This window comes from Condylura cristata, unplaced genomic scaffold (assembly GCF_000260355.1).
Source record: "Condylura cristata isolate star-nosed mole 26May11 unplaced genomic scaffold, ConCri1.0 scaffold00028, whole genome shotgun sequence".
In the NCBI taxonomy this organism is placed as follows: domain Eukaryota; kingdom Metazoa; phylum Chordata; class Mammalia; order Eulipotyphla; family Talpidae; genus Condylura; species Condylura cristata.
The window spans coordinates 27,676,635-27,699,268 of record NW_004567129.1 but is presented as its reverse complement, the minus strand read 5'-3'; the positions used below and the strand labels follow the sequence as shown (position 1 = coordinate 27,699,268).

General features: G+C 58.5%; 2 protein-coding genes across 3 annotated transcripts in view; both read left to right on the top strand.

Moving 5' to 3' along the window:
• HNRNPL (heterogeneous nuclear ribonucleoprotein L) overlaps positions 1 to 12,447 on the top strand; it is a 12,957-nt gene extending 510 nt beyond the window's left edge. The window contains exons 1-13 of one of the 2 annotated variants that reach the window (XM_004690600.2): positions 1,654 to 1,927; positions 3,658 to 3,776; positions 4,283 to 4,520; positions 4,643 to 4,728; positions 5,258 to 5,354; positions 5,434 to 5,506; positions 8,686 to 8,757; positions 8,869 to 9,149; positions 9,999 to 10,120; positions 10,333 to 10,534; positions 11,025 to 11,082; positions 11,177 to 11,272; positions 11,748 to 12,447. In XM_004690600.2, the coding sequence (XP_004690657.1) occupies positions 1,673 to 1,927; positions 3,658 to 3,776; positions 4,283 to 4,520; positions 4,643 to 4,728; positions 5,258 to 5,354; positions 5,434 to 5,506; positions 8,686 to 8,757; positions 8,869 to 9,149; positions 9,999 to 10,120; positions 10,333 to 10,534; positions 11,025 to 11,082; positions 11,177 to 11,272; positions 11,748 to 11,806 (1,758 nt within the window). In that variant the 5' untranslated portion in view covers positions 1,654 to 1,672 and the 3' untranslated portion in view covers positions 11,807 to 12,447. Of the gene's footprint in view, positions 1 to 1,653; positions 1,928 to 3,657; positions 3,777 to 4,282; positions 4,521 to 4,642; positions 4,729 to 5,257; positions 5,355 to 5,433; positions 5,507 to 8,685; positions 8,758 to 8,868; positions 9,150 to 9,998; positions 10,121 to 10,332; positions 10,535 to 11,024; positions 11,083 to 11,176; positions 11,273 to 11,747 lie in introns of those variants that run through there. The other variant, XM_012730670.1, reaches the window with a different exon arrangement.
• A 2,768-nt stretch (positions 12,448 to 15,215) lies between these two features.
• Positions 15,216 to 22,544, top strand: ECH1 (enoyl CoA hydratase 1, peroxisomal). The gene is made up of 10 exons (XM_004690599.2): positions 15,216 to 15,318; positions 15,706 to 15,913; positions 16,063 to 16,151; positions 20,439 to 20,563; positions 20,645 to 20,693; positions 20,948 to 21,012; positions 21,553 to 21,623; positions 21,709 to 21,780; positions 21,950 to 22,100; positions 22,233 to 22,544. The coding sequence occupies exons 1-10, from the start codon at positions 15,267 to 15,269 to the stop codon at positions 22,335 to 22,337; spliced, it is 987 nt and encodes a 328-aa protein (XP_004690656.1). The 5' UTR covers positions 15,216 to 15,266; the 3' UTR covers positions 22,338 to 22,544.
• Positions 22,545 to 22,634: the final 90 nt, after the last annotated feature.

Genomic DNA, 22,634 nt, shown 5'->3' with positions numbered 1-22,634 from the left:
TGACCCGGAGCTGGTTTAGATCCCTGTTAGCCCACCCCGCTCCCAGCCCCCGGAGAGGCACGCTCAGCCGGCCCTGTCCCAGTCTCAGAGCGCCACCGATCCCATTTCAGAGTCCCCATGAGCACCCCGATGCCGGCAGCCTCTTCCTCCACCAAGGTGGAAACGTTCCAGAGCAACTCTGGGCGCCTCCCCCGCATTTCCCACGACTCCATCCCCTAAGTGGAGCGAGCGTCCCATCGCCGGCCGCCCGACCACGTTAGGGCCCTTGGGGTAGGGGTCGGGCGCCCCCAAGCCACCCCTGCAGGAGACCCCCTGCGCGGACACCTTAGCGACTCTCCTGTGCAGAAGAGGGCTCGGTAGAGCCTTGGGCCGCGTATGGTACCGGGTGTTTGGCAGCAAGGCCACCTCCCTCAGGATGTGGCAGGCACCACCCTCTCTTGCCCACACAGAAAAGAGACACCGAGACCGTGACCACCCAGAGTGGGCAGGGCTGTCGTGTGAAACCCCAGTGATGGGGGCTCAAGTGGAGGAAGCGGGGCAGCGCTTCCTCAGTGGAACAAGAGGCTTTTCAGAGTGGACCTAAACTGCAGGGGCAAGGGGGTGACTCCTTAGCTCTGGCGGGCGCGTAGTGAAGTGCACTGGGTGGAAGGGCCTGCGGCGGGAAAGACGGTGAGGCGCGTGAGGTCCTCCCCATGTGCAAGTGTGACTGGCAGAACGGAGATGAAGTGGTGGAATGACGTCGGCGGATGCACGCTCTGCATCCAGCAAGCAGTTTTGCATTGAGCAAAGGGTCATATTTGAGTTGAAATTCTTGCGGCATTGTGAAGGCTTAGAGACTGGACTGGGGACTGGGCCATGGTGATGGGGACAAGAGATTCACTGGTAGTTGCCCCTCGCGCAGATCTAACCTTTTGACGCAGCACGCAAGCGTCACCCCACACTAGGGGTACTCCGAGTCCTCGCTTCTTTAGAGGGCGACCCCGCCTTAAGAGGTTCCTGAAAGCGTATTTGCACATGCGTTTACGCCTCCAACCCTTTCCTAGACTGCGTCAAAAAGTCTACACGCCTGGGGTGGGTTCCCTCCCTCTCACCCAATCAGAGACCTCTAATGATCCTGTGGTTTGTTGAGGGAACTCTTTCCACTTCCCATTGAGTCAGCGGGTTCAGACGCAAAAGACGGGCGCCTACAGTAGCCAATGGAGGGCGGCAAGAGGGAGGGGCTTCCTTGTCTTCCTGCGGAGTGGCGCGGGAAGGTAGTGGTTATGACTGGACGACTAAGGGCGTTCAGTTTGATGGACTAGCGAGGAAACCAATCAAAGTGGGAAGAAGGCGGAGCTTTTAGGAGAGTCGGGAGCGCCACTCATATGAGGTTCTCCCAGGGAGGCCAGGCAATGCCAGAAATCCGACCTATCAAATTGGAGTTTATTTTAAAGCGGCGGGGCCGACAAAATGACTGGCAGGAGGCACTCGCCTATAGAGAGTGTCCCAGACAAACGAAGGCGGGCTCTCCTGGAGAACGGCGTGGGTTGTGCCCAATAGACGCGCAAGGCGTGCGGAGGCTTCCCCTCCCCCCGCGGCGGGACCACTGGCTCCCCCTATCGGGTGGGGGCGGCGAGTGACGGGCGGGTCCCTCCCCCAATGAGAGGCGGGGGGAGGCGGGTTCTGAGCCGCCATGTCGCGGAGGCTGCTGCCCCGGGCGGAGAAGCGGCGTCGGCGGCTGGAGCAGAGGCAGCAGCCGGACGAGCAGCGGAGGCGGTCGGGAGCGATGGTGAAGATGGCGGCGGCGGGCGGCGGAGGCGGCGGTGGCCGCTATTACGGCGGCGGCAGTGAGGGCGGCCGAGCCCCTAAGCGGCTCAAGACTGACAACGCCGGCGACCAGCACGGAGGCGGTGGCGGCGGCGGAGGAGCCGGGGCGGCGGGCGGCGGGGTGAGGCCAGGGCCCTAGGCTCTGGGGTTGGCTGGGAAGGGAGGCAGAAATCTCCCACCTTGAGGGTATTTATTTTGGGGGTTGGGGGTTCTCTGCGCACGCGCTCAGGCCCTCGCGCCGTTGACGGGGTGGGGGAGGGGCAGGCGTTGGGGAAACGGCGGGGTTTGTGCGAGGACAGGCTTTTGCGCGTGCGCGCTCTTCTGAGCGGGGTTCTGTGGGCGGAGGAAGCAGCTGGCGCTGCAGACGACTCAGTGCGCAGGCGCGGTGGGCTGGCGTGTTGGGGCCGGGCACGCGGCCGGCCTCCCTCCCTCTTTTTTGTCTATCATTTTGCTTGCTGTCCCCTTGCGCAGGCGCAATTCTTCCGCCCTGGCCTCGTGGGCCGTTGGGGGGGCACCTCGTGAGCAGGAATGGTGGGCGTTGGCCTCTTATGCGCCTGCGTGGGCAGTAGTGTCCGGTCGCTGTTTAATCTATAGCGTCACGGCTTCTTTCATACATGAGTTGATTGAAGATAACCACCCCCAGAACAAAATAAACCACCACTTTTGTGGACTTTGATAACCGGAAGACTTGTGAAAGGCTCCCCCCACCCCCCGTTGTTTGGGACACGAGCCAAAGTTTAGCGCCATCGCTTTTGCTTAGTTTCTGGGGAGTAACCGGGTGCAATGGGTTTCCTAACCAGAATGTTCCTAAAGGGTGGGCGTTTAGGTAAGGAATTTATGCTCTTCAGTTGCCGACTCCGAAAAACCACCGCGGTTGCCCCTCCTGACTTTCTCTCCTTCCTAAGATTCCTTCTGGAATCCGATTGAGGGGTGTATGGTGTTCTTGGCCTGTGACTTGGCAGCCATTCCTTGCTCCACACATTTGGAAGATCGCTCTCAGTGAATCTGCATAGGTTGTGTAGATAGTGAGGGATCAGAGCTGGGATTCTACCTGGAATTCCACCCCTGTAAGCATGCAGGCCGAGTGTGCTTTCTGTGGTTTGTATGGTTCATTCCTGAAATAGAGTCCGCCTCTGCACCACTCACTGTGCTATGGGCTTCTGCTGGTGGTTCTCACTAGGAGGCTGGGCCCAGAGCCCAGGAGAGGTAGAGAAAGTTACTTCCCTCCTGATTACCAGGGTCTGCCGGGTGGGTAGGAAGATACCTATGGGATGTTGGAATTCTCCTCCCCGGTTTTCCTTTCCTAGCCTAGACAGTGATTTCCTAAGTATGTTTTGCAGGAGGGGTTAAAGAGCAGAAGTGGTGGAGAGTGGCCTGGCATCACAGCTGCCAGAGCACATGCTGTTCAGCTCCAGCTGGGCCTGGGGAAGGGCGCTTAAGAACAGTAACGCTTGGCAAGATGATCATGGCCGCCTGCTCCGCTGGGGAAAGGGCAGGAAAGGTGGGGCAGAAGCAAAAGGCATGCCTCAGAGAGCCAGCCTGCTGGCTCCTTCCCCTTGTCGCCTTGCTCACTGGGTCCTGGGAGCATTTTAGCATGTGGTTCTCCGGACATTCGCAGAAGCTGTACAGGAAGAGTTAATAGGCAAGTGAGCACCCACTCAGGCCCCTCACTCTGCTGGCCCAGAAGCCTCTTGGGGTGGTTGCCTTGAATTGCTTCCCCTGCTGCCTGCCCTGTCTGTCCTTCCTGGGTGACAATTCAGCTGTCTCATCTGGGTCCTCAAGAGCACTGAGCCCACTGGGCTGCCATTTTGTACAACAGAAACAAAGTCTTGTTTTTGCTTCCTTTCTCAGGAGAACTACGATGACCCGCACAAAACCCCGGCCTCCCCAGTTGTCCACATCAGGGGCCTGATTGACGGCGTGGTGGAAGCTGACCTTGTGGAGGCCTTGCAGGAGTTTGGACCCATTAGGTACTCAACACAGCCCAGAAGCCAGGATTCGGGTATAGAGACGATGACTTCCTTGGCATCCTGTAGCCTCTTGGGTGGCAGTGACTTGCCTTGTGGTCCATAGTTCTTTGGCCAGGTCCTGAGTCACCTTTGATTTGGGGATTGAGCACTTATTGTGGGTCAGGTTATAGCTGTTCTGTGTGTGTCCTTTTTCCTTTGCTTTTTAAATCTGCTTTCTAGTTTGTTGTCAGCATTCTCTCATTAAGAAGTACTTTTTGTCACATGCTTACCCAGTCTGATAAGCCATGTAATGTCTACTCTGGTGACCTTTGACTCATTCAGGTGAGGAGGGATGAGGAAGGCAGGCCTCCTGGAGGAGGTCATGCTAAAGCTACACCTTTTGCCCATCGAACCACTGTGGCAAGAGCTGTTGCGATCAGTTTAGGAAGCGTCAGTGTGCAGGAGACTGGAGGCTTTGTTCTGGTCTCCTCTGCCGAGAGGGCTGAGGCCTGTGTTCTCTTTGCCAGCTATGTGGTGGTGATGCCGAAAAAGAGACAAGCATTGGTGGAGTTTGAAGATGTGTTGGGGGCTTGCAACGCTGTGAACTACGCAGCCGACAACCAGATCTACATTGCTGGTCACCCAGCTTTTGTCAATTACTCTACCAGCCAGAAGATCTCCCGCCCCGGGGACTCGGATGACTCCCGCAGCGTCAATAGTGTGCTTCTCTTTACCATCCTGAACCCAATCTATTCGATTACCACGGTGTGTGTCTGCGCGCAGCTCCTGTCGGCCCTGCGAGACCTCCCTCTCTCCCTGTGTCCCTGTGCCCTCCCGAGTCAGGCTGACCCGCCACTGCCTTCATCTTCCTCCCTTTGCGTTTGCAGGATGTTCTCTACACTATCTGTAACCCTTGCGGCCCTGTCCAGAGAATCGTCATTTTCCGTAAGAATGGAGTGCAGGCCATGGTGGAATATCCTTTGCTGGAACCGGGCTGGGCTCGGCGGGGTCGTCTCCGAGCCAGTGTGTTTCTGCTCGCTGCTTCGTGCCGGGTCCCCCACGGAGCCCGCCATCTGCCTGGGGGCAGCTGTTAATAAGCAGGTGGTGTGAAAGGTCAGTGAAGGAAAGGACAGCGTGCACGAGGGGGTGGGATGTGAAAGGGCGTCTGGGATGCACAGTCTTAGCGGAAAAGTGATACCCCTTTTCCAGAGAGTGTTCAGGCCTGACGAGAAGCACCCAGCCGAGACGGGGAGGACTGGCCTCGGGAAGCACGTCGTGGGCCTGGGCTGGTGTGGAGCGAGGTCCCAGGAGAGCTGGCTGGTGACTTCTTGGGCAGTGCCCCCGCCTGTCACCAGCGAGGCCGGTGTTGTGGGCGGGAGCAAGCCCGGCGGCAGCAAACCCGGCAGCAGCACTCTGACTGCTGCCACTACCCTTTCCTCTCACCGGGTGACGCGAAGCCCTTCCTGTGGAACCGCGATCTGGTCTTCCTTAACAGTCCTCACATTTGACTCTGTGCAGAGCGCCCAGCGGGCCAAGGCCTCGCTCAATGGGGCCGACATCTACTCAGGCTGTTGCACTCTGAAGATTGAATATGCGAAGGTAGGTCCAGAAAGTGACTTCGCTTGGCAGCCTGAGGTCCCGGGCCCGGCTGGCCTCACGCTTTGTCTTGTCCCCGCAGCCTACACGCTTGAACGTGTTCAAGAACGATCAGGATACTTGGGACTACACTAACCCCAACCTCAGTGGACAAGGTAATCCTGACGGCCACTTTGTTCTAAACACACCGTTCTGCCTTCACCACGACTAGCGCACTTCACAGGCCCGGCACAGGGTTATGTAATGCCATTGGGCTCCCTGTGGACAGGGGGGCTCTCGGGGGTCAGCTCCTGGGAAACAGTCCCATGGGAGAGGAGGATGATGGATCTTTGTAGGTCCTAGCTGCTGCTTGGGGCACTTCGATGTGGCCGAGGGTGCAGAGCCAAGGCAGGCTCGGGGCGGGGAGCAGGGCCTCCCTGCCTGCGCGGGGTGTGGCGATGACGGCTTACACACCAGCAGCAGCTCCCAGGGGCTCCTGCTGCTTCCCTTCTAGGAGCCTGCTAGGGTCACTGGCTCCCCATCCTCATGGGCCAGGGATGGTTCTCTTGCTTGATGCCTTTGAGAGGGTCTACTTGTGGGACTGACACAGTGGGGGCTGATGAATGCTCCGGGGCCCTGGGTGCACAGCCTTTGAGCTTGTGCGAGTGAGACACCCTGGATTGGAGCAGGGTGGACACTCCCCTCGCTTGCAGAGGGAATGCGACATCTGTGCAAGGGGCCCAAATGGACAATCCCTAGACTCTGTCAAGAACGATTTGTGTGGCTAGGAGGGAGAGGTGGAGCATTGCCTTTGAAGCACAGCGGCACCCCCTCAGCAAGACCGTCCAGCTCTGTCCATCTTGGTCTGATACGTCGGACAGGGCCCTGGGCTGAGGGAGGAGGCTGGTCACTGCCGTCGCACAGGCCCGAGGGGCCAGAGGCCCCCTGTTCCCAGGCAGGCCTGCTTTTGCTCCCCCTTGCAGCGGGGGTGGAGGGGGGCTGGGGCTGGCTAGATTCTTCCCCAGGACCCTCACAGTGGGCACTTGTGGGCCTGGCTGCCCCTGCAGAGGTCAGAGGCAAATTGGTGACCAAGTGAATGTACCAGAGCGGGCAATGGCATTACATGACTGCTAACAGAAACATGGCAACCAACCATTTCTTCTGCAAGGAACATAAATAGAAGATGTGCAGACCGGCAGGGGCTAGTGGCAGGGGCTGGCTGTGCATTGGTTTTGATGCCTCTCAGCTTTGGCCGCCCCAAGGCTGGGAGTAAAAAAACGAGAGCTGATGAGGTGACCTGGAGCGAGGGCGGTGCTTCGCCACCCCCTCGGGAACCCAACTTCAGCGGCTCTGCCTCTGCACATTGCTCACCAACACACAGGGTAGAACCCACTAGCTCTTCCTGGAGAGAACAGAACATGCAGCCTCCACCACGTCCCCAGAAACAGCCGCAGACTTGAGCTCACTACATCGAGAACACCACACCGCGCTCCAAGGAACAGCTCCAAGCACAGAGACAGAGGCAGACAGAGACAAAGAGAGAAAGAGACGCAACATGGCAGCAGACACTGCTTTTTTACTAAACATTAAAAAGAGGTCAAAATCCAAGCAAACTCGAACCCGAGAATGTACACAGAAGTAGGAAACACAGAGAACAGAGCTCTCCCAGCCAGCCAGCGGCGCTCTTTTCGGAGAACGTTTCATAGACTGAAGTAGAGCCCATGGGCCTCCAAGACAAATCTCTCCATTCCTCGCCATGTGGGTTTTGATTTTTGTTTTTTAAGATCCTTTGGTTTGGGGAGGGCCTTCTATTTTTCTTTTCTGTTTTGATATTTTTATTTTTTCTGCAGTCACCGGCTGCCAACATTATCTGCACCAACTGGAGATCAGAAACAAAACTTAACCACAACAAAAAAAATCAAAAACAGCCAAAACAGACCTAAAAACCAGACAGCCAAACAGCTCAGAGGTACACAGTTACCTGCTGGCGGGTAGCCAGGCGCTCCCAGGCCAAGGCGCGGGCTAGTGGCGCTGGCACACTCCCCACCAGGAGACACGCACAGGGGCGCTGCACAGCAGGAGCCCCGCACCACCGCACACAGTGAGGAGTGGCTACACGGAGGGACACTTTCCACCTCATACACCTTTATTTTCCATTTTTCTGATATCTTCCGAGGACAGAACATCTGTGAGCCATTTTGATTTAATCAAAAACATTGACTTTTAAAAGCGATTCTTTAAAAAAAAGTTGTAGCGGATGTGTACCGTAACTTGTATTTATGACTGTAAAACCATGTGATGCAGGGTCGCAGTGTATGTTTGATGGGACGCCATCTTTCAGAACTGTGCTAACTCACTGTTGAAGCGTCCAATGGTAAGAGAAAATACAGATTTGTTTTTTGTGACAAATGGACATTGTACTCTGTACTTCTGCTGTAAGTAGCCCTTTTCCATCTTTGTAATCACTGACTGTTGAAAACGAAACCCAGGCCGGGTGGCAGGAAAGGGCAGTGGTCCTGAAAACCTGGGTTTGGGAGTCGGCCGGACCTGGGCTGAGGCCTGGCTCGGCCGCTCCCTCGCTTGGGAGCCCGGGCCGAAGCGTGGTTTAACTGCTCAGTCTCCGTATCTGTGAAGTGGGGCTCACAGAACCTACCTCATAGGGTTGTTGTGAGGAACTTATGGAGCGGTGATGTCTGTAAAGGGCTTAGCACAGTGTCTGCCACAAGTGCTAAACCTGGGAGCGATGATGCACTGGGGTGGGGGGTGTCTGCGCCACGTCGGTCTGAGAATGTTCGCGCTGTGTATACGACTGCTCGTTTGGACGGATTCTGCTGCTCCCTGTCCTCCTATGTACTGTGCTCCCCAGGCTTGGGCCGGCTAGATGGAGGGTGACAGCTGGGAGTGCGAAGGGAGCCCGGGGTCTGCAGTGCTAGGGCCCGAGAGGCCAAATTTGATCTTCCTGCCCTTTCCTGGACGATCTGCCCTGCTCAGACGCCTCTCCCTTAACTGGGAGTTACTTTACGAAGCTGTCCTCGCCCCTGTGACGTGTCGGCTTCCTGCAGCTGCACGTTCCCCAGAGTGCCCTAGAGCTGGGCGGGGGCAGGTGAGAAAACCCAGGAGCTGGCTTCATCTGTGGAGAAAGAAAGGCTACCCCCTTCATCTGGGCAGGGGAGGGCAAGTGGGCTTCATGCCCAGCTGGCTCTGGCCCCAGGAGGGAGGCGCCAGGCACCCCACGAGGAAGGAGGGTTTACGGCAGGGTTGCAGGAGCTAAGAGACTTGGAGGTTAGTCTCGAGGCAGCAGGGAGACGCTCCCCTCTTGCCCAGGTTAGGCTCTAACTTTCTTGTCTGTCCACAGGTGACCCTGGCAGCAATCCTAACAAACGCCAGAGGCAGCCCCCTCTCCTGGGAGATCACCCCGCAGAATATGGTGAGGGCAGAGGGTTCCCCTCCGTGGACTCCCGTGGCTCATGTGCCCCTGCCCGCCACCCACCGCGCAGATTCTCACCCGTCCTCCCTCTCTTTCCTTCCCACCCCCCAGGAGGGCCCCACGGTGGGTACCACAGCCATTACCATGATGAGGGCTACGGGCCTCCCCCACCTCACTACGAAGGGAGAAGGATGGGCCCACCTGTGGGGGGTCACCGCCGGGGCCCAAGTCGCTACGGCCCCCAGTATGGGCACCCCCCACCCCCTCCCCCACCACCCGAATATGGCCCCCACGCCGACAGTCCAGTGCTCATGGTCTATGGCTTGGATCAGTCTAAGATGAACTGTGATCGCGTCTTCAATGTCTTCTGCTTGTATGGCAATGTGGAGAAGGTGAGCTGCTCTGGGGGCTGCTGCTTTCCTGGGGAGCCTGGGAGGCCCCGATCTGGTGGCGCACCCATCAGTGGAGCGGGGGCAAGAGCCGGGGAACCCGGTCATGTGCTTTGTCAGCCACCGAGCAGACGGGTCTGCCCCTCACTGGAGTTCTTTTTTTCCTGCGTTCAAAATGTCTCCGTTAGGCAGAAGCAGTGAGATGTTAGAAATCATTGTAACAGGTTCTTTGTTGAGTAAGACTTCCTCCTGCAAGAGTAGCTGCTCTGGGCGTCCTGAAGGCCTTCGAGTTTGCGGCCGCGGTTGGCCTGCTAACGGGGAGGCGGCAGCAGATACACGCCGAGCCGTCTTCAGTTCGCTGCAAGAAGCGCTTTACGTCAATTGACGTGTGTAGTTTGCGTAAGAATCTCCAGTGAGGCAGGTGCGGGGAGCAAAGCACGGAGCGTAAAGAACTCCCCTGGGATGCACACCTCTACGTGAACGGGCCTCGGAACTGGGGATCCCGTCTCCAGCCCCACCAGCGTTCAGCGCTGCGCCCGCCGTCGGCAACGCTTTCTGTTGTGACTCAGCATCTGCAGGTTACGGGTCTCTAGCACCAGGCGCGGCTACTCTGCTACCCGCCCACTCTCTCTGTTGTGCTGCATTAGAGACCTGCTCCCAGGCCCCCTCCTGCCAGCAGGGACGCGCCGGGGGCCATGCCGAGCCTGCAGCTGTGGGCACACAACCTGTCGCCCGCCCACAGTGGGGAAGCAGAAGCCTGGTCTCAAGCAGGGCTGCGCCTCGCCCGTTGGGAAGGGTGGTGGGAGAAAGGCCGCCGGGCACACTGCTGACCGAGGCCGCTCTCCCCCCAAGGTGAAATTCATGAAAAGCAAGCCGGGGGCCGCCATGGTGGAGATGGCCGACGGCTATGCTGTGGACCGCGCCATCACTCACCTCAACAACAACTTCATGTTTGGGCAGAAGCTGAATGTCTGGTAGGGGCCGAGTATCCCAGGGTTGGGGAAGGCGAGCAGGGGGACCTGGTGAAGGAGCTCAGTGAGGCTGATATTGGGCTGGGCTGGCTTGGCTGGGGGTGTGCCGATGTTCCCCTGAAGCGAAGGGAGAGACGTGCCCCTCCGCTGTGGAGCAGGGGCCCCGGGGGCTCAGCTCCGTGGCGAGGTCTGACAGAGGCTCCCCTCTCCTGTAGTGTCTCCAAGCAACCAGCCATCATGCCCGGCCCGTCTTACGGGCTGGAAGACGGGTCCTGCAGCTACAAAGACTTCAGTGAGTCCAGGAACAACCGGTTTTCTACTCCAGAGCAGGCAGCCAAGAACCGGATCCAGCACCCCAGCAATGTGCTGCATTTCTTCAATGCCCCCCTGGAAGTGACTGAGGAGAACTTCTTTGAGGTGTGCACTGTGGCTGGCCCCACCGCGTCTTAGTCTCTGACAGATGCCCGAGGGCTGCTCATTAGGCCCCGGCCTGGGTGGGGATGGCAGGACCGGCAGGCCTGTGGTGGTCTAAGCTGTGCTCCTCAGGCATGGCAGGGCTCCTCCCTGTGGGGTGGGGAGAGTCCAGATTCGTGACTTCAGACAGCCCTCGGGTGCTTGGGGGCACCAGGGGAGAGGGGGTCCTGCTCCCACGTGGTTAGGGGGACCAGGCAATCGGGTTTGCAGCTTGCCCTGCTGCCCAGCGGTTGCCATCGTCAGCGCCACCTCCCCCCACCCAGGGCGGTAAAGACAGGGTGTTCAGGAAGCAGCTTCCCAGTCCTTGTAGTGACAGTTTACGGCACATCTTTGCATGTGGTGAAGACCTAGACATTGTCAGAAGCATCTGGGCAGTGGGTGGGACAGGCCTCACGAGATCTGGGGTAGCTGAAGCGCCTCGTCTCTGCTGCAGATCTGTGACGAGCTAGGAGTGAAGCGGCCATCTTCCGTGAAAGTGTTCTCAGGCAAAAGTGAGTCAACCGCCCGCCCTCCCCACCCGCCTTGCTTCTGAGGGGGCAGCTCCTCGTCTGCTCGCGTCAGCCTAAAATTGCTCCCTCTGGTCAGGTGAACGCAGCTCGTCGGGGCTGCTGGAGTGGGAATCCAAGAGCGACGCCCTGGAGACTTTGGGCTTCCTGAACCATTACCAGATGAAGAACCCAAGTGAGTACCTGGGTGCCCCGTGGCCTGGTGGGCTGGCTGGCTCAGACCGGAGCGGGCCTTCCTGCCCCACAGCTAGCCCAGGCGGGCTGAGCCCTGGCTGGCAGGGGCTGGGGGTCTGCCCGCCAGGAGAGCCGCCTGGTGCTCCCAGTGGGAGGGCAGGCTGGCTGCGTGCTGCCCACACCGTCAGCTGGGGCGTTGCTCGGGCTTGCCCTCCCAGGCCCAGGTGTTCTCTGCGTCGGAGGCTGCCAGCTAATGCCCAGCGCTGTCAGCTGCCGGTCTGGCCCGGATCACACCAGCAGAGGGGCTGCACAGGACAGTGGGCTGTACCTTGGGCAGCCGCCACCTGGGCCCGCAGGGGGGTGGGGCACTGGGCGTGGTCGCCTGCGAAGTCTCTGGCTGGTGCTGGGCGGCCTGTCGGTGACCTGCAGCAGCCGAGAGCCCAGAGGGCCTGGCTGAAGCGTGCGCTCTCTTGCAGATGGCCCATACCCTTACACCCTGAAGTTGTGTTTCTCCACCGCTCAGCATGCCTCCTAATGGGTGCCTGGGAAGAGTTCCATCTGAGCAGGAAGACATTTTTTCTTTATGCTGGTTATTTTTTTTCCTGTGTTACCGGTTTTTTTTTTGTTTTTTTTTTGCAAAAGTTCCTGTATTCCTTTTTTTTTTTTTTTATGCTAGGTTAGTAGAGGCTTAACCATAATGGAAATGCTGAAAGTCTGGAGGGGGAGGGGAAGGGGAACGGATATCTCCCAAAATAACCTTTTTGAAGGTTTTTGAAAATTATTGTACATGTGATTTTATTTTTCCTGTTCATACATCTGTGCTGCCTGTGTACTCTTGGCACATTTCAATAAAATTGTTTGGAAAAGAAAAAGCACTTTCTGGGGTTCCAGGGCGTGTCTGCTTCCCTTCCACCCCCCTTCTGAAGAGGGGCAGGCGGGCAGGCCCCGGCGGCCGTGGCCTCCAGCCTTCGAGGCCGCCCCCGCGGTGCTGGAGCGGTGGTCTGAGACAGACCAGAGAGCCGGCGCCACGCTCGGGGGCTCTGCCATGCACGTGGCATCGGGCTGCAGTCCAGAAGGAAGGGGCCGAGAAAGGAAAGACTTGGGAGACGTCGACGCAACTGAAAGCCATAATCTGCGAAGTAGACTCGCGTTTTTATAAGACTGGAAAATAAAACTTCAGAGATCAAGTTTCTCTCCAGTCCCTGTAATGCATCTTTCTTTTCCCCAGTAGGGATCGTGCGACGGTCAGGGTATGCGCTTGCACTTTTCAAAGCCCCAGCTTTGTGCTGTCAGTGGTGTCCAGAACCTCCCGGTCCCTGCAGCCGCTCCTGTGAGTCGTCACGTGGCCCCAGTTCCGTACTGCGGACACCACACGTGCCTGCTGCGGGGCTGTCTTCCAGCTGCCCTGGGTAGAGCTAATTCCCAGCCAGGGCCGTTGCAGTGTGGCAGCAGGCACCCCACAATCCTGGCAGATGGGAGCATGAGTGACGGGCCCCAGGGCCTGTTTGAGGACCAGGCTTGCCATGAACGACCAGGAAGGTCCCCAGGTCTGCTTAGATTCTGCTGTTCTCCCATGTTCTCCCAGGGCTGCTGCCTGGGGGCGCTGCTGTGATCGTGCTGCTTGCTGGGGTGAAGCTGTGGGGGTACTGCACTCCGTGCCTTGACCCCCTTTAAGAGCAGCGAAGAATGCTTTCGATAAGTGAAGGGACAGGTTTCCTCACACAGCTGTGAGCCTACTACTGTGGCTCAGCCTTTCGGACGCATCCCACAGCCTGGCAGCTGCTGTCGGCCGGAACCCAGCTGCGCTGGCTGGCCGGCCAGTTTGGTGCTGGGACCGCACCGGCAATTCTTCCTTCAGTGAGTGAGGCATGCCACCCTCTTGTCGGGCCTCCTTCCTGAGGTGAGCAGAGCTGGGGCATCGCTTTCACACCTTGCCCAGACTCAGGGGGACAGACAGGCCCCTCCAGGTAAAGCCCAGGGGCTCTGTTCAGCCCTTCTCAAGGGATAGGAGAGCCTGGTCGCCTCACGCCCCCTTGTGAGGCCAGGTGGGGTTGTGGGGAATGTATACCGCATTTGGTGAGTGCGACTCAGCAGTCCATGCCTTCGGTTATGGGATCTGTGTGGCCTTGGCTTGCGTTTCCATGACATGGCAAATGCCTATAGACGGCCTTATTAAGGCACCGGTCTGGGGTTATACAGACCCGCCGCATAGCCAAGACGGTTCTTCCAGTTCCGAGAGGAATGCAGCTATACAGGAATGTGATTGTTCCCCTTTGTTGCAACACTGAACACAAGGGGGGTGCCCTCCCTGGTGGCGCCACACGTCAAGCAAAGCACTATAAAGCTTCCCCCCACCCCCACCCCGGAGCTGACCCACAGGGTGCAGAGACCTCTCCTGTCTCATCCACTGCTCTCAGCAGTGTGTTTCAGTTCATCTGCCTGTTTTCCCCATTCTCTGATAAATCCTCTCACTCCCACACCTCAAGCCTGTACCCCAGTTCTTGTATAAATTTTTAAGATTTACTTATGTATATAGAACTGGGGTGCAGGCCAGAGGTGCAGGGAAGGTGAGAGAATGCACCAGAGGCTGAGGAGCAGAACAGGCAGAAAGTACACTGCTGAGGGGAGCAGTGGGCGAGACTGGGGAGTCTGCTGGGCCGTGTGGGTCAGCTCCAGGGCAGGGATCAAACTCTGGGAAGTGCTGCTGTGATTTTGCTGCTTGCTGGAGCAGAGGAGTTACTGGGGGTACTGCACTCCCAATTCACAGGGGGCCATACCTTGACCCCCTTCCCAAACAATAATGCTAATGCCTCATACAAGCTATAAAATCGGACGGACCCCACTGAGTCCAGCAGTGTGATGAATACATCTCCCTCTCCACCTCCCAGTGCGCCTGCTTCTCTGGGAAATTGCCATGACAAAACCACCCCTGTGTTCACTGCGCTTGCAATCAGGGCTCTGCCTTGGGAATTGAAGTTTGTAAACTTGGAGTAGTATCTGCTGACGGGTCACATGGTATTTATATGATGAACCGTCACCAGGGGAACTTGGTGGACAGGAGTCAACTGCAGTCACCCTCTCACCAGAAACTTCTAAAATTTAAGATGTTATAGGTATGTCTATGCACACATACATCAACAGTTACAGTTATAGCTACATCTTTTAAATACCAACTGGTCATTACAATTTTTTTCTCTCCACCTTGCTACCCAGCCCTTTCAGTTAGTAGAACTCACTGTTTACAACCAGTCCTGGCTCCAATGTTTAAAAGCCTGTGTGACACAAGAAGGCAAAAAATTCCCTGCTGTTCTACTCCTCCAGAACCTTCGCGAACATCTCACTATAGTACACACTTAGGCAGTTTTATGGCACTTTTTATGCTCTTGGGTTCATGGTTTTTTACAGGAAATTGAAAATTTTCACGGATGGGAGGGCCACAGCCCCCCTCTTCAGCACCCCTGAGTCCCAGAGACGCAGGTGCAATGACTGCCCTCCGCCCCCCATGCTATGGAAACTAGCGGGCGGGTGCAGAGGCGGGGGCGGGGGTTGGTTCATCGTGGGCGTTTGACACAGGCCCACCTGGACCTGCCGCCCTTTCCACGAGGAAACCCGCAGCTAGGTGACAAAATGGTTCATGCGATACAGGTAGGATCACCCACTGGCAGGGCGGTGGCTATTCCGCGACGAGGACCCCGGACCAGCTGTCGCCGGTTTTCCACAGCGATGTGATGAACTCTGTACAGCAACGCGAGCGGCGGGGGTGACCGTCGGCAGTGGGTTCCCACTGGGTGAAAGGTCCCACCCCTAAGAGCCGCTGTCACTCGCTGGCCCCCGCCCCGCCCCCCCGCTTGGTCACTTCCGGTTGCCCTTAGTAAAGATGTCGGGGAGCGCGTCCCGCGCTCGCGCTGCGGCATCAGTGCCCTCGCCCGACATGGCGGCCTCCCGTCCCCGCCCCCCGGCTTCCTGCGTCCGGGGACCACAAGAGCTCAGTCACAATGGCGGCGGCAAGGGTGGCTTCTGGCAGACTCCGCGACCTGCTGACGCGACGTGAGTCACTGCGACCTCTGGGGGTCCGTCACTGTCATGCTGTCAGCGAGTGTAGGAAGGGGAGGCCTGTCCCGGGTCAGATAGGGTCCCAACCCTTCAGCTCAGGGGTCCCTGTGCTGCCACCCAAAGGGCTCCCCACTTCTACAGGCCCCTGTCTTATAATCTGGCCTTGACAGCTCAGTGACCGTGATCTGGGGTCCCACCATCAGGGCCTGAAGTAGTTCTCAGGGTGCAGCCACTGATAAATGGATGCACTTGTGATCCTACAGCTGTATCCTGGTAAACAGGTCTCTACGGAGTCTGTTCCCTACCTAGGGTCACTGAGCTGTGTACCCTCCGCTCTGGACCCAGCCAGGGTCATCAGAGACTCCTCTTCTGTCTCCCCAGGACTGACTGCCCACTCCCACCTGGGTCTCAGCATTAGCCTGCGCGCCATGGGCTCTGCTGCACAAGATAAGGCCACCAGCGCTGCCCCCAGTGAAGCCCCAGACCACAACTATGAGTCCCTTCGGGTGACATCCGCCCAGAAACACATCCTGCATGTGGAGCTAAATCGGCCTGAGAAGAGGAATGCCATGAACAGGGCTTTCTGGAGGTCGGGCCTGCAATCCTGGAGGCCTGCCTGCAGGAGGAGGAGTGGGGGCGGACAGAGGCATTGGGCAGGAGTGGGGTGTGCAGGGCGGATGGACGCGAAGGCAGGGGATTGCCCCCCAGACCCAGCCTTTCCTGCTTGCCCTTTCACAGGGAGATGGTGGAATGCTTCAACAAGATTGCAGAAGACGCAGACTGCAGGGTAGTGGTTATCTCTGGTGGAGGAAAAATGTTCACTGCAGGTACCGGGTCCTCGCCACACCCACCCCTGCTCCTGGGTATACGGCAGTGCTGCCTCCTAATTAGACTTCGAAGCAGCTTCTCACGTTGACTTTCGTCTCTTTAAAACTTTTAAAACAGAAGTCAGTACTCGAACATGACAAGCTTCAAAGTTTGGGTTTTCATCCTTGAGCAAGGCCCTTGACTTCTCAGTCTGTCTTGTGTTGTAACAACACCCCACACACTTTGGCACAGTCAGCTGGCACACGAGCTGCCTGCCGGTCGCTTGCTGGGCCTTTTTGATTGTCCCACAGGCCTGTTCTTCAGATGGGATCATTTCCATGGGCCAGATACACCGGCGCCAGGGTCATTTCTGTTCTGCTGTTAAACCCAACCAGTGATTTTTTTTAACTTCACATTGTAGTTTTCAGTTCTCAAATTTCTGTTTAGGCCTTTTTAGACTTCCCATTTCCCTGCTGAAAGTTCCCATCTTTTTAGTTACCACGAGCGTGGCTTTCCTTGTGCCACTGGCCTGCATAAATGGCTCCTAACATCTGGGTCACCTCGGGGTCCACTTGCTTTGAGTCTCTGTTGGCTACCTGTGCCCTGGAGACATTGGTCTCGTTTTCCCGTTTCTTTTATATCCCAGATGTTGGGGTATGGGAACTGTACCCTATTATATAACTCCACAGTCTGCTTTAGCAGCTGAGTTAAATCTGTTTTAACAGACTTATCTGGCTGGTTCATGGGTCAGCTCCCTGGCTGGGGATGGAACTCGTGCTGCAGTGGCTGCAGATGGCTTCACAGTGCTGAGACTAACCCCTGCGCCACCAGGGAGGGCCTCATACTGATATCTGCACGGTGACCCAGCCCGACACTGGGAACCCAGCAGTGCTGAGACAGCCACGACCCTGCCGGCGTGGAGTTCCCAACTCAGAGGGGAAGACAGACTGCATCAATCTGTTTCCTCTGGCAACATGGTCACCCCAGGCTTTATTTTCTCTCTCTGACTCTGTTTCCCTTGCATTCACTTGCAGCGTCTCTCCAGGGCCAGCCCCCTTCCAGGGTGCCAGGGAGCGCCCCTTCTGGACACTAGGCGCAGCTGCAGCTTCTGGCCCCTGGCCCTGGCAGGCTAGTGTGTGAGGGGGGCGGGTGCCCAGCACCCCACTTTTCCGCTCCCAGCGGGTGGTAGCTATCTCACCCTATTATCAGTAGCAAGAACCCGAAGGCCAGAAAGAAGAAAGTCAACTTAATTAGTAGTTTCAATGAGAGAAGGAAACTACTAATTAGAAAGTAAATAGAAGTAGCCCATACTTATTTGGCTTTCTTGGAGCATCTAAGCACTTTTCACACAGTGATTCATTCTCACCACGACCCTGTGAGACAGCTGCCATCATCCCCACTTTACAGGTGAGGAAACTGAGGCCCAGAGGGAGGCAGGAGCTCACTGGCCCAGCTCTCACTGCTTTGTAGCAAAAATGCGATTGTCCTGCTCAGGCCGCCGGGTCCTTGACCGCTCACGATAGCCAGTGTCTGGCCTGCTGGCTTGAAGCCAGGGCTGCGGCCTGGGCACCCCGCTCCCACCTCTCTGTGGCGTGGTTCCCTCCTCGGAGGAAGAGGAGAGAACAGCAGCACGCAGCCCCTTGGGTTGCCATGAGGCGAGCGTTAGTATGTGTGGCCTTCAGTGGCCCTAGCTGTTAGTGGGGGTGCCGGGGTGACTGTGGCCACATGAGCCACTGGGAGGCCCGCAGAGAAACCAGAGGGGCTTTCCTGCGGGTTCTTACTTTGGGAGAGCAGGGGCCTTTTATTCCCAGGGGTACAGACTTCATTGTGCAGGTCAGGGTTGGGCCGGTAAACTAGAAAAGCGGAGGGGGGGTGTGGCAAGAGGCGGGGCCTGTCCGTCCTGGGAGGCCTGTCCCGGGACCCAGCTGCCCCCTCACCCGGCGTGGCGGCTGGCAGCACCAGCTGGTGATACAGGCGGCACGGCCCCTGACGTGGAGAAGGTAGCTGTCACCGTCACATGTGGTGACGTGCGGGAGCTGAGGGCCTGGGGCCGGCGTGAGTGGCAGGGGGTTGGGGGACCTACCTGACTCTGAATCTTTGCAGCCCTATCTGCTCTCTGGAGCGAGTTTTTGCTTTTTCATTTTAAAAGGACAGGTTCCTTAGCAAAAGGAGAAAGATAGACGCACCTGCACAGTCACAGGCGTCAGAAGAGCACCTCTCGAGGGTTTGACCCTCACTTTACAGGAAAGAAACCCTCGTTTTATGGGGGACCCTCCCTGTGGCGCAAGGGGTTAAGTCTCAGTGCTATGAAGCTACCTCAGCCACAGCAGCGCAGGGAGCTGACCCAATGGTGCAGCAGACCTCTCCTGACCTGCCTCCTGCTCCCCTCAGCAGTGTGTCTCAGCCCATCTGCCTGTTCTCCCCTCTGTCTCTGGAGAATCCTCTCACCCACCCACCCAGCACCTCTGGCCTGTACCCCCGTTCTTGTGTGCATCAATCTTTTCTTTTTTTTTTAAAGAAAGAAATGAGCCCCACGGCCCAGTGAAAGCAGTGCTCAGGGCCCCTGTGGGCCGCTACGCTACTGTATTTGGCCTGCACACTCCACTCGACCCCCAGCCAACGCCACTGGAGCCGAGCTGCTTATTGAACAAGCTGTGGCGGCAGCTGGCGGCTCAGGGAATCGGGGCGAGTCCAGATGTGGGAATGCATTTTCAGGTTGTGCAAAGGCATGATTTAGGGAGCAGGTGAAAGGTTGAGATGAGAATGATTAACTCACAGAGGGGGAAGTCAAACTGGCCTGTAACTCAGCCTCCCCATCAAAACCCAGGTCACCCCCTTGGCTCACAGGCCCCGGCACCTCTCTGCCTTCGCGCCCCCGCCGGCCTCCCCAGCCGCCGTGGCCTCCTCGTGGGCCGCCAGCCCAGGCCCTGCCCCACCGCCCGCTCCAGCCGCCTCGCTGCAGGCCTGCACACACGCTATTCCAATCGCAGCTTTTATTTCTTCTCTCTTGCCTTTATCACCACTGGAGGAAAGGGATGTTCTTACTCCCCGAGAAGGGCAGCTGGGCTGCAGGGGTGGGGGGACAGGGATGGCTGCCTACACCGGAGTTGGGGCCCTGCAGACCGGGGCTACCCTGGTTTCCCACCAGGGGAGATGACAAGTCCACCTCATGGAAGCATCCTAGTCGCTAGAAAGGGAGCGAGGCGGAGATAAGCACTGAGATAAGCAGGCAGCCCCGTGCTAACAGGAGGGAAGTGCAGGAGATAAGGCAGGAAGAGGGGGGATTGCTACCGAGCAGGGTGGCCCAAGCAGGCCTGTCCGAGGAGTGACCTTTGAGCTGTGCCCACATTGGTGGAGGCAGCCTTGGCACAACCCCAGGGGCAGCCAGCTCACACAGGGGGCAGCGGGCACAAGGGCCAAAGGAAATGATGCTTGTTGCAGACCTGGCGAGGTCAAGGTCATGGCAGAGACCTTGCGTCTCTCGGCAGAGGGGTGGGGAGGCGGGGGAGGCCCCGAGGCGTGTGGGGGACAGATGGTGCAGCAGCAGTGGGTGCAGGGGAACCGCTGGCAGCCACGTGGACCCACGGAGAAGGTGAGTAGAGGAAAAGCGAGACCTGGGGTTGCTTTAAAGCTAGAGACACAGGCCCTCCCTGGGGGCGCAACAGGTTAAAGCGCAGCACTACGAAGCTGTCTCAGCCCCTTCGGCCTGAGATCGATCCCCGGCCCTGGAGATGACCCACGTGGCCCGCAGACCTCTCCTGACCCGCCCGCTGCTCCCCTCAGCAGCGTACTTCGTCAGTCTGTTCTGCTCCCCACTCTGTCTCTGGTGAATCCTCGCACCCCCTGCACCTCTGGCCTGTACCCCAGTTCTGTATGCACAAATAAAGCTTTAAAAAAAAAAAAGTAAAGCTAGCAACACACAAGCTGCTGCATCTCCTGACCAGGAGACATCGCTGCCACTGACGCTTTCTGAAGCCCACACCCTGGCCGCCTCAGCAGCACCCTGGCCGGGTGTGGGAGCCCAGCCCCACTGCTCTCTAGCCCATTCAGTCGATGGGGGGCCTGGCTCCTTTGCAGCAATGTGTGCCCCCCCCCAAGTTAGGGCCCACTTCAGGGTGGTGCCAAGGGCTGAGGGAGTGAACGCCAGCTTCTACTCCTCACACCCCCGCGGCCCTCCCTCTGGAGCCGCGAGTTGCTTCCTGCACTGTGTGGTTTGGGGGGGGGTTGGCAGCCATCTTGCCTGGGAGCAGGCCTCTGCTTGGCATGGGAGCCCGGGGCCAGGTGAGCCTCCTCTGCCTCCACACCAGGCATCGACCTCATGGACATGGCCTCGGACATCCTTCAGCCCCGAGGAGATGACGTGGCCCGCATCAGCTGGCACCTCCGTAGCCTCATCGCCAAGTACCAAGAGACCTTCAGCGTCATTGAGAAGGTGACGCTGGGGTCTGCCAGGGCACCCTTGGGCCCCTCCTCCCGGGCCAGCCCTGACCCCAACCCTCCTGTTCTCCTCCAGTGCCCTAAGCCTGTGATTGCTGCCGTCCACGGGGGCTGCATTGGCGGAGGTGAGTCTGCACCCACCTACCCACCAGACGGGGCTCATTCTGGCTGGGTGCTGATTGGCTGCTGCCAGCCGGCCTGAGCCAATGGCCTCCAGCCTCAGATCTGTTGCTATGTAGATTTTGCCCCAAGGTGCGAGCCCTGTGCCGGCATTGGTGGTTCAGTGGTAGAATTCTCGCCTGCCAAGGTGCGACCCCAGGATCCGGGAACAGGGGTTGGGCCTGGTGATTGTTGACTGCCCCTGGCCTCTGTCTCCCAGGCGTGGACCTTATCACCGCCTGTGACATCCGGTACTGTGCCCAGGATGCTTTCTTCCAGGTGAAGGTGAGCTGTTGTTGTCCTGAGCATCTGCTTAGCGCTGTCCTTCTTAGAGCTGGCCTCGAGTGGCAGATGGGGGGTGGGGGGTGGAGTGGGGGAGCCAAATGACGTGGCCCACATCAGCTGGAACCTCGCAGCCTCATCACTTGGAGGGTGGGTAGCTTGGAGGTTGGAGTTTGGACATTGCCAGGAAGAGCCAAGTGTGGGCTCAGGGCGGCTGGGGGTGGGGGGACTGGCGTGAGCCCCGAGGGCCTCGTGGGAGCCAGGCAGCACTGAACCAGGCAGCAAGGCACTTGGCCGCAGGAATCAAGGGTACGTCACAGTCCTGGTGAGATCAGGCGTGAGGAAAGGTCCAGAAGCTCGGATGAGGCTGGGGTGCTGCTGGAAAGGGCCGGAGGCAGGGTGGAGCCCACCTGTGCGGTCAGGTGGGGTGTTTCTCCAGGAGAGAGATGTGGCCGGCCCCAAAGACAGAATTTCACTGGCCTCGACACTGCGGGGGGCGAGGGGGGAAGCACTGTGCTGACCCGACTGCTGCGCACCCTTCAGGAGGTGGATGTGGGCTTGGCAGCAGATGTAGGGACGCTGCAGCGCCTGCCCAGAGTCATTGGGAACCAGAGGTGAGTGGAGAGCGCCTGGGCAGGGAACTGCAGGACTCTCCCGGACCAGGGGTGGCTTCAGCGCCCTAACATCGTCCTTTTGCAGCCTGGTCAATGAACTCGCCTTCACCGCCCGCAAAATGATGGCAGATGAGGCCCTGGAATGTGGGCTGGTCAGGTAGGGCCGCTGCGGGAGCTGTTGGACCCCAGGGCAGCTCGGAGGCTGTAGGGTGCGGTGTGCCCTCCCCGGTCATCCGTTGTTGAGATTCGCGGTCTGGCGCCTTCTCTGATGGGGAGGCGGGGACCCCTTCCCAGACCAACTGACTCCCACCCCCCTTCCTCCGCAGTCGGGTGTTCCCAGACAAGGAGGTCATGCTGAACGCGGCCTTCGACCTGGCGGCCGAGATTTCCAGCAAGAGCCCTGTGGCGGTGCAGGGCACCAAAATCAACTTGGTCTACTCCCGCGACCACTCCGTGGCGGAAGGGCTCAACTTCATGGTGAGACCCCGCCCGACCAATCACAGCCCTCCGCCGGGCCAGAGCAGCCAGTCAGGGCTCAGCTGCATGCCCGCCCTGGCTGCCATTGGCTCAACCCCGTGCTCGCCCCGCCCCGCCCCGCCCCTTACGCAGACGTCCTGGAACATGAGCATGCTGCAGACGGACGACATCGTCAAGTCGGTGCAGGCCGCCATGGAGAAGAAGGACCCGAAGAGCGTCCCCTTCTCCAAGCTCTGAGAGCCGTCGCGCCCCGCCGCCCGGCCCTGCCTCTCCTGCGGGCTGTCTGCCCTCCCCGCGGAGTGGGGTCCGCCCAGCCCGGCGCCCGAGTGCCTTCCCCACGGGTCGCCAGTTTGTAACTTCATGAACTGATTTTTGTATCCCGCCGGCCTTATCGTCGTCCCAGAAACAATAAAGAAACAATAAATGCAGAGCACCTGGTGTCCTTGGGGAGACAGGACATGGGAGGAGGCCAAGAGCAGCGGGGCGCTCCCCGGGACTGCCAGCTAACAGAGGGCGTGATGACTCAGGCTAATG

What these genes read in the sequence shown, in the direction of transcription:
- ECH1 (XM_004690599.2), top strand. Translation starts at nt 15,267, where the DNA reads ATGGCGGCGGCAAGGGTGGCTTCTGGCAGACTCCGCGACCTGCTGACG. An exon ending in ATGAACAGGGCTTTCTGGAG is followed by an intron (nt 15,914 to 16,062) that starts GTCGGGCCTGCA and finishes GCCCTTTCACAG; the next exon opens with GGAGATGGTGGAATGCTTCA. An exon ending in CTGGAATGTGGGCTGGTCAG is followed by an intron (nt 21,781 to 21,949) that starts GTAGGGCCGCTG and finishes CTTCCTCCGCAG; the next exon opens with TCGGGTGTTCCCAGACAAGG.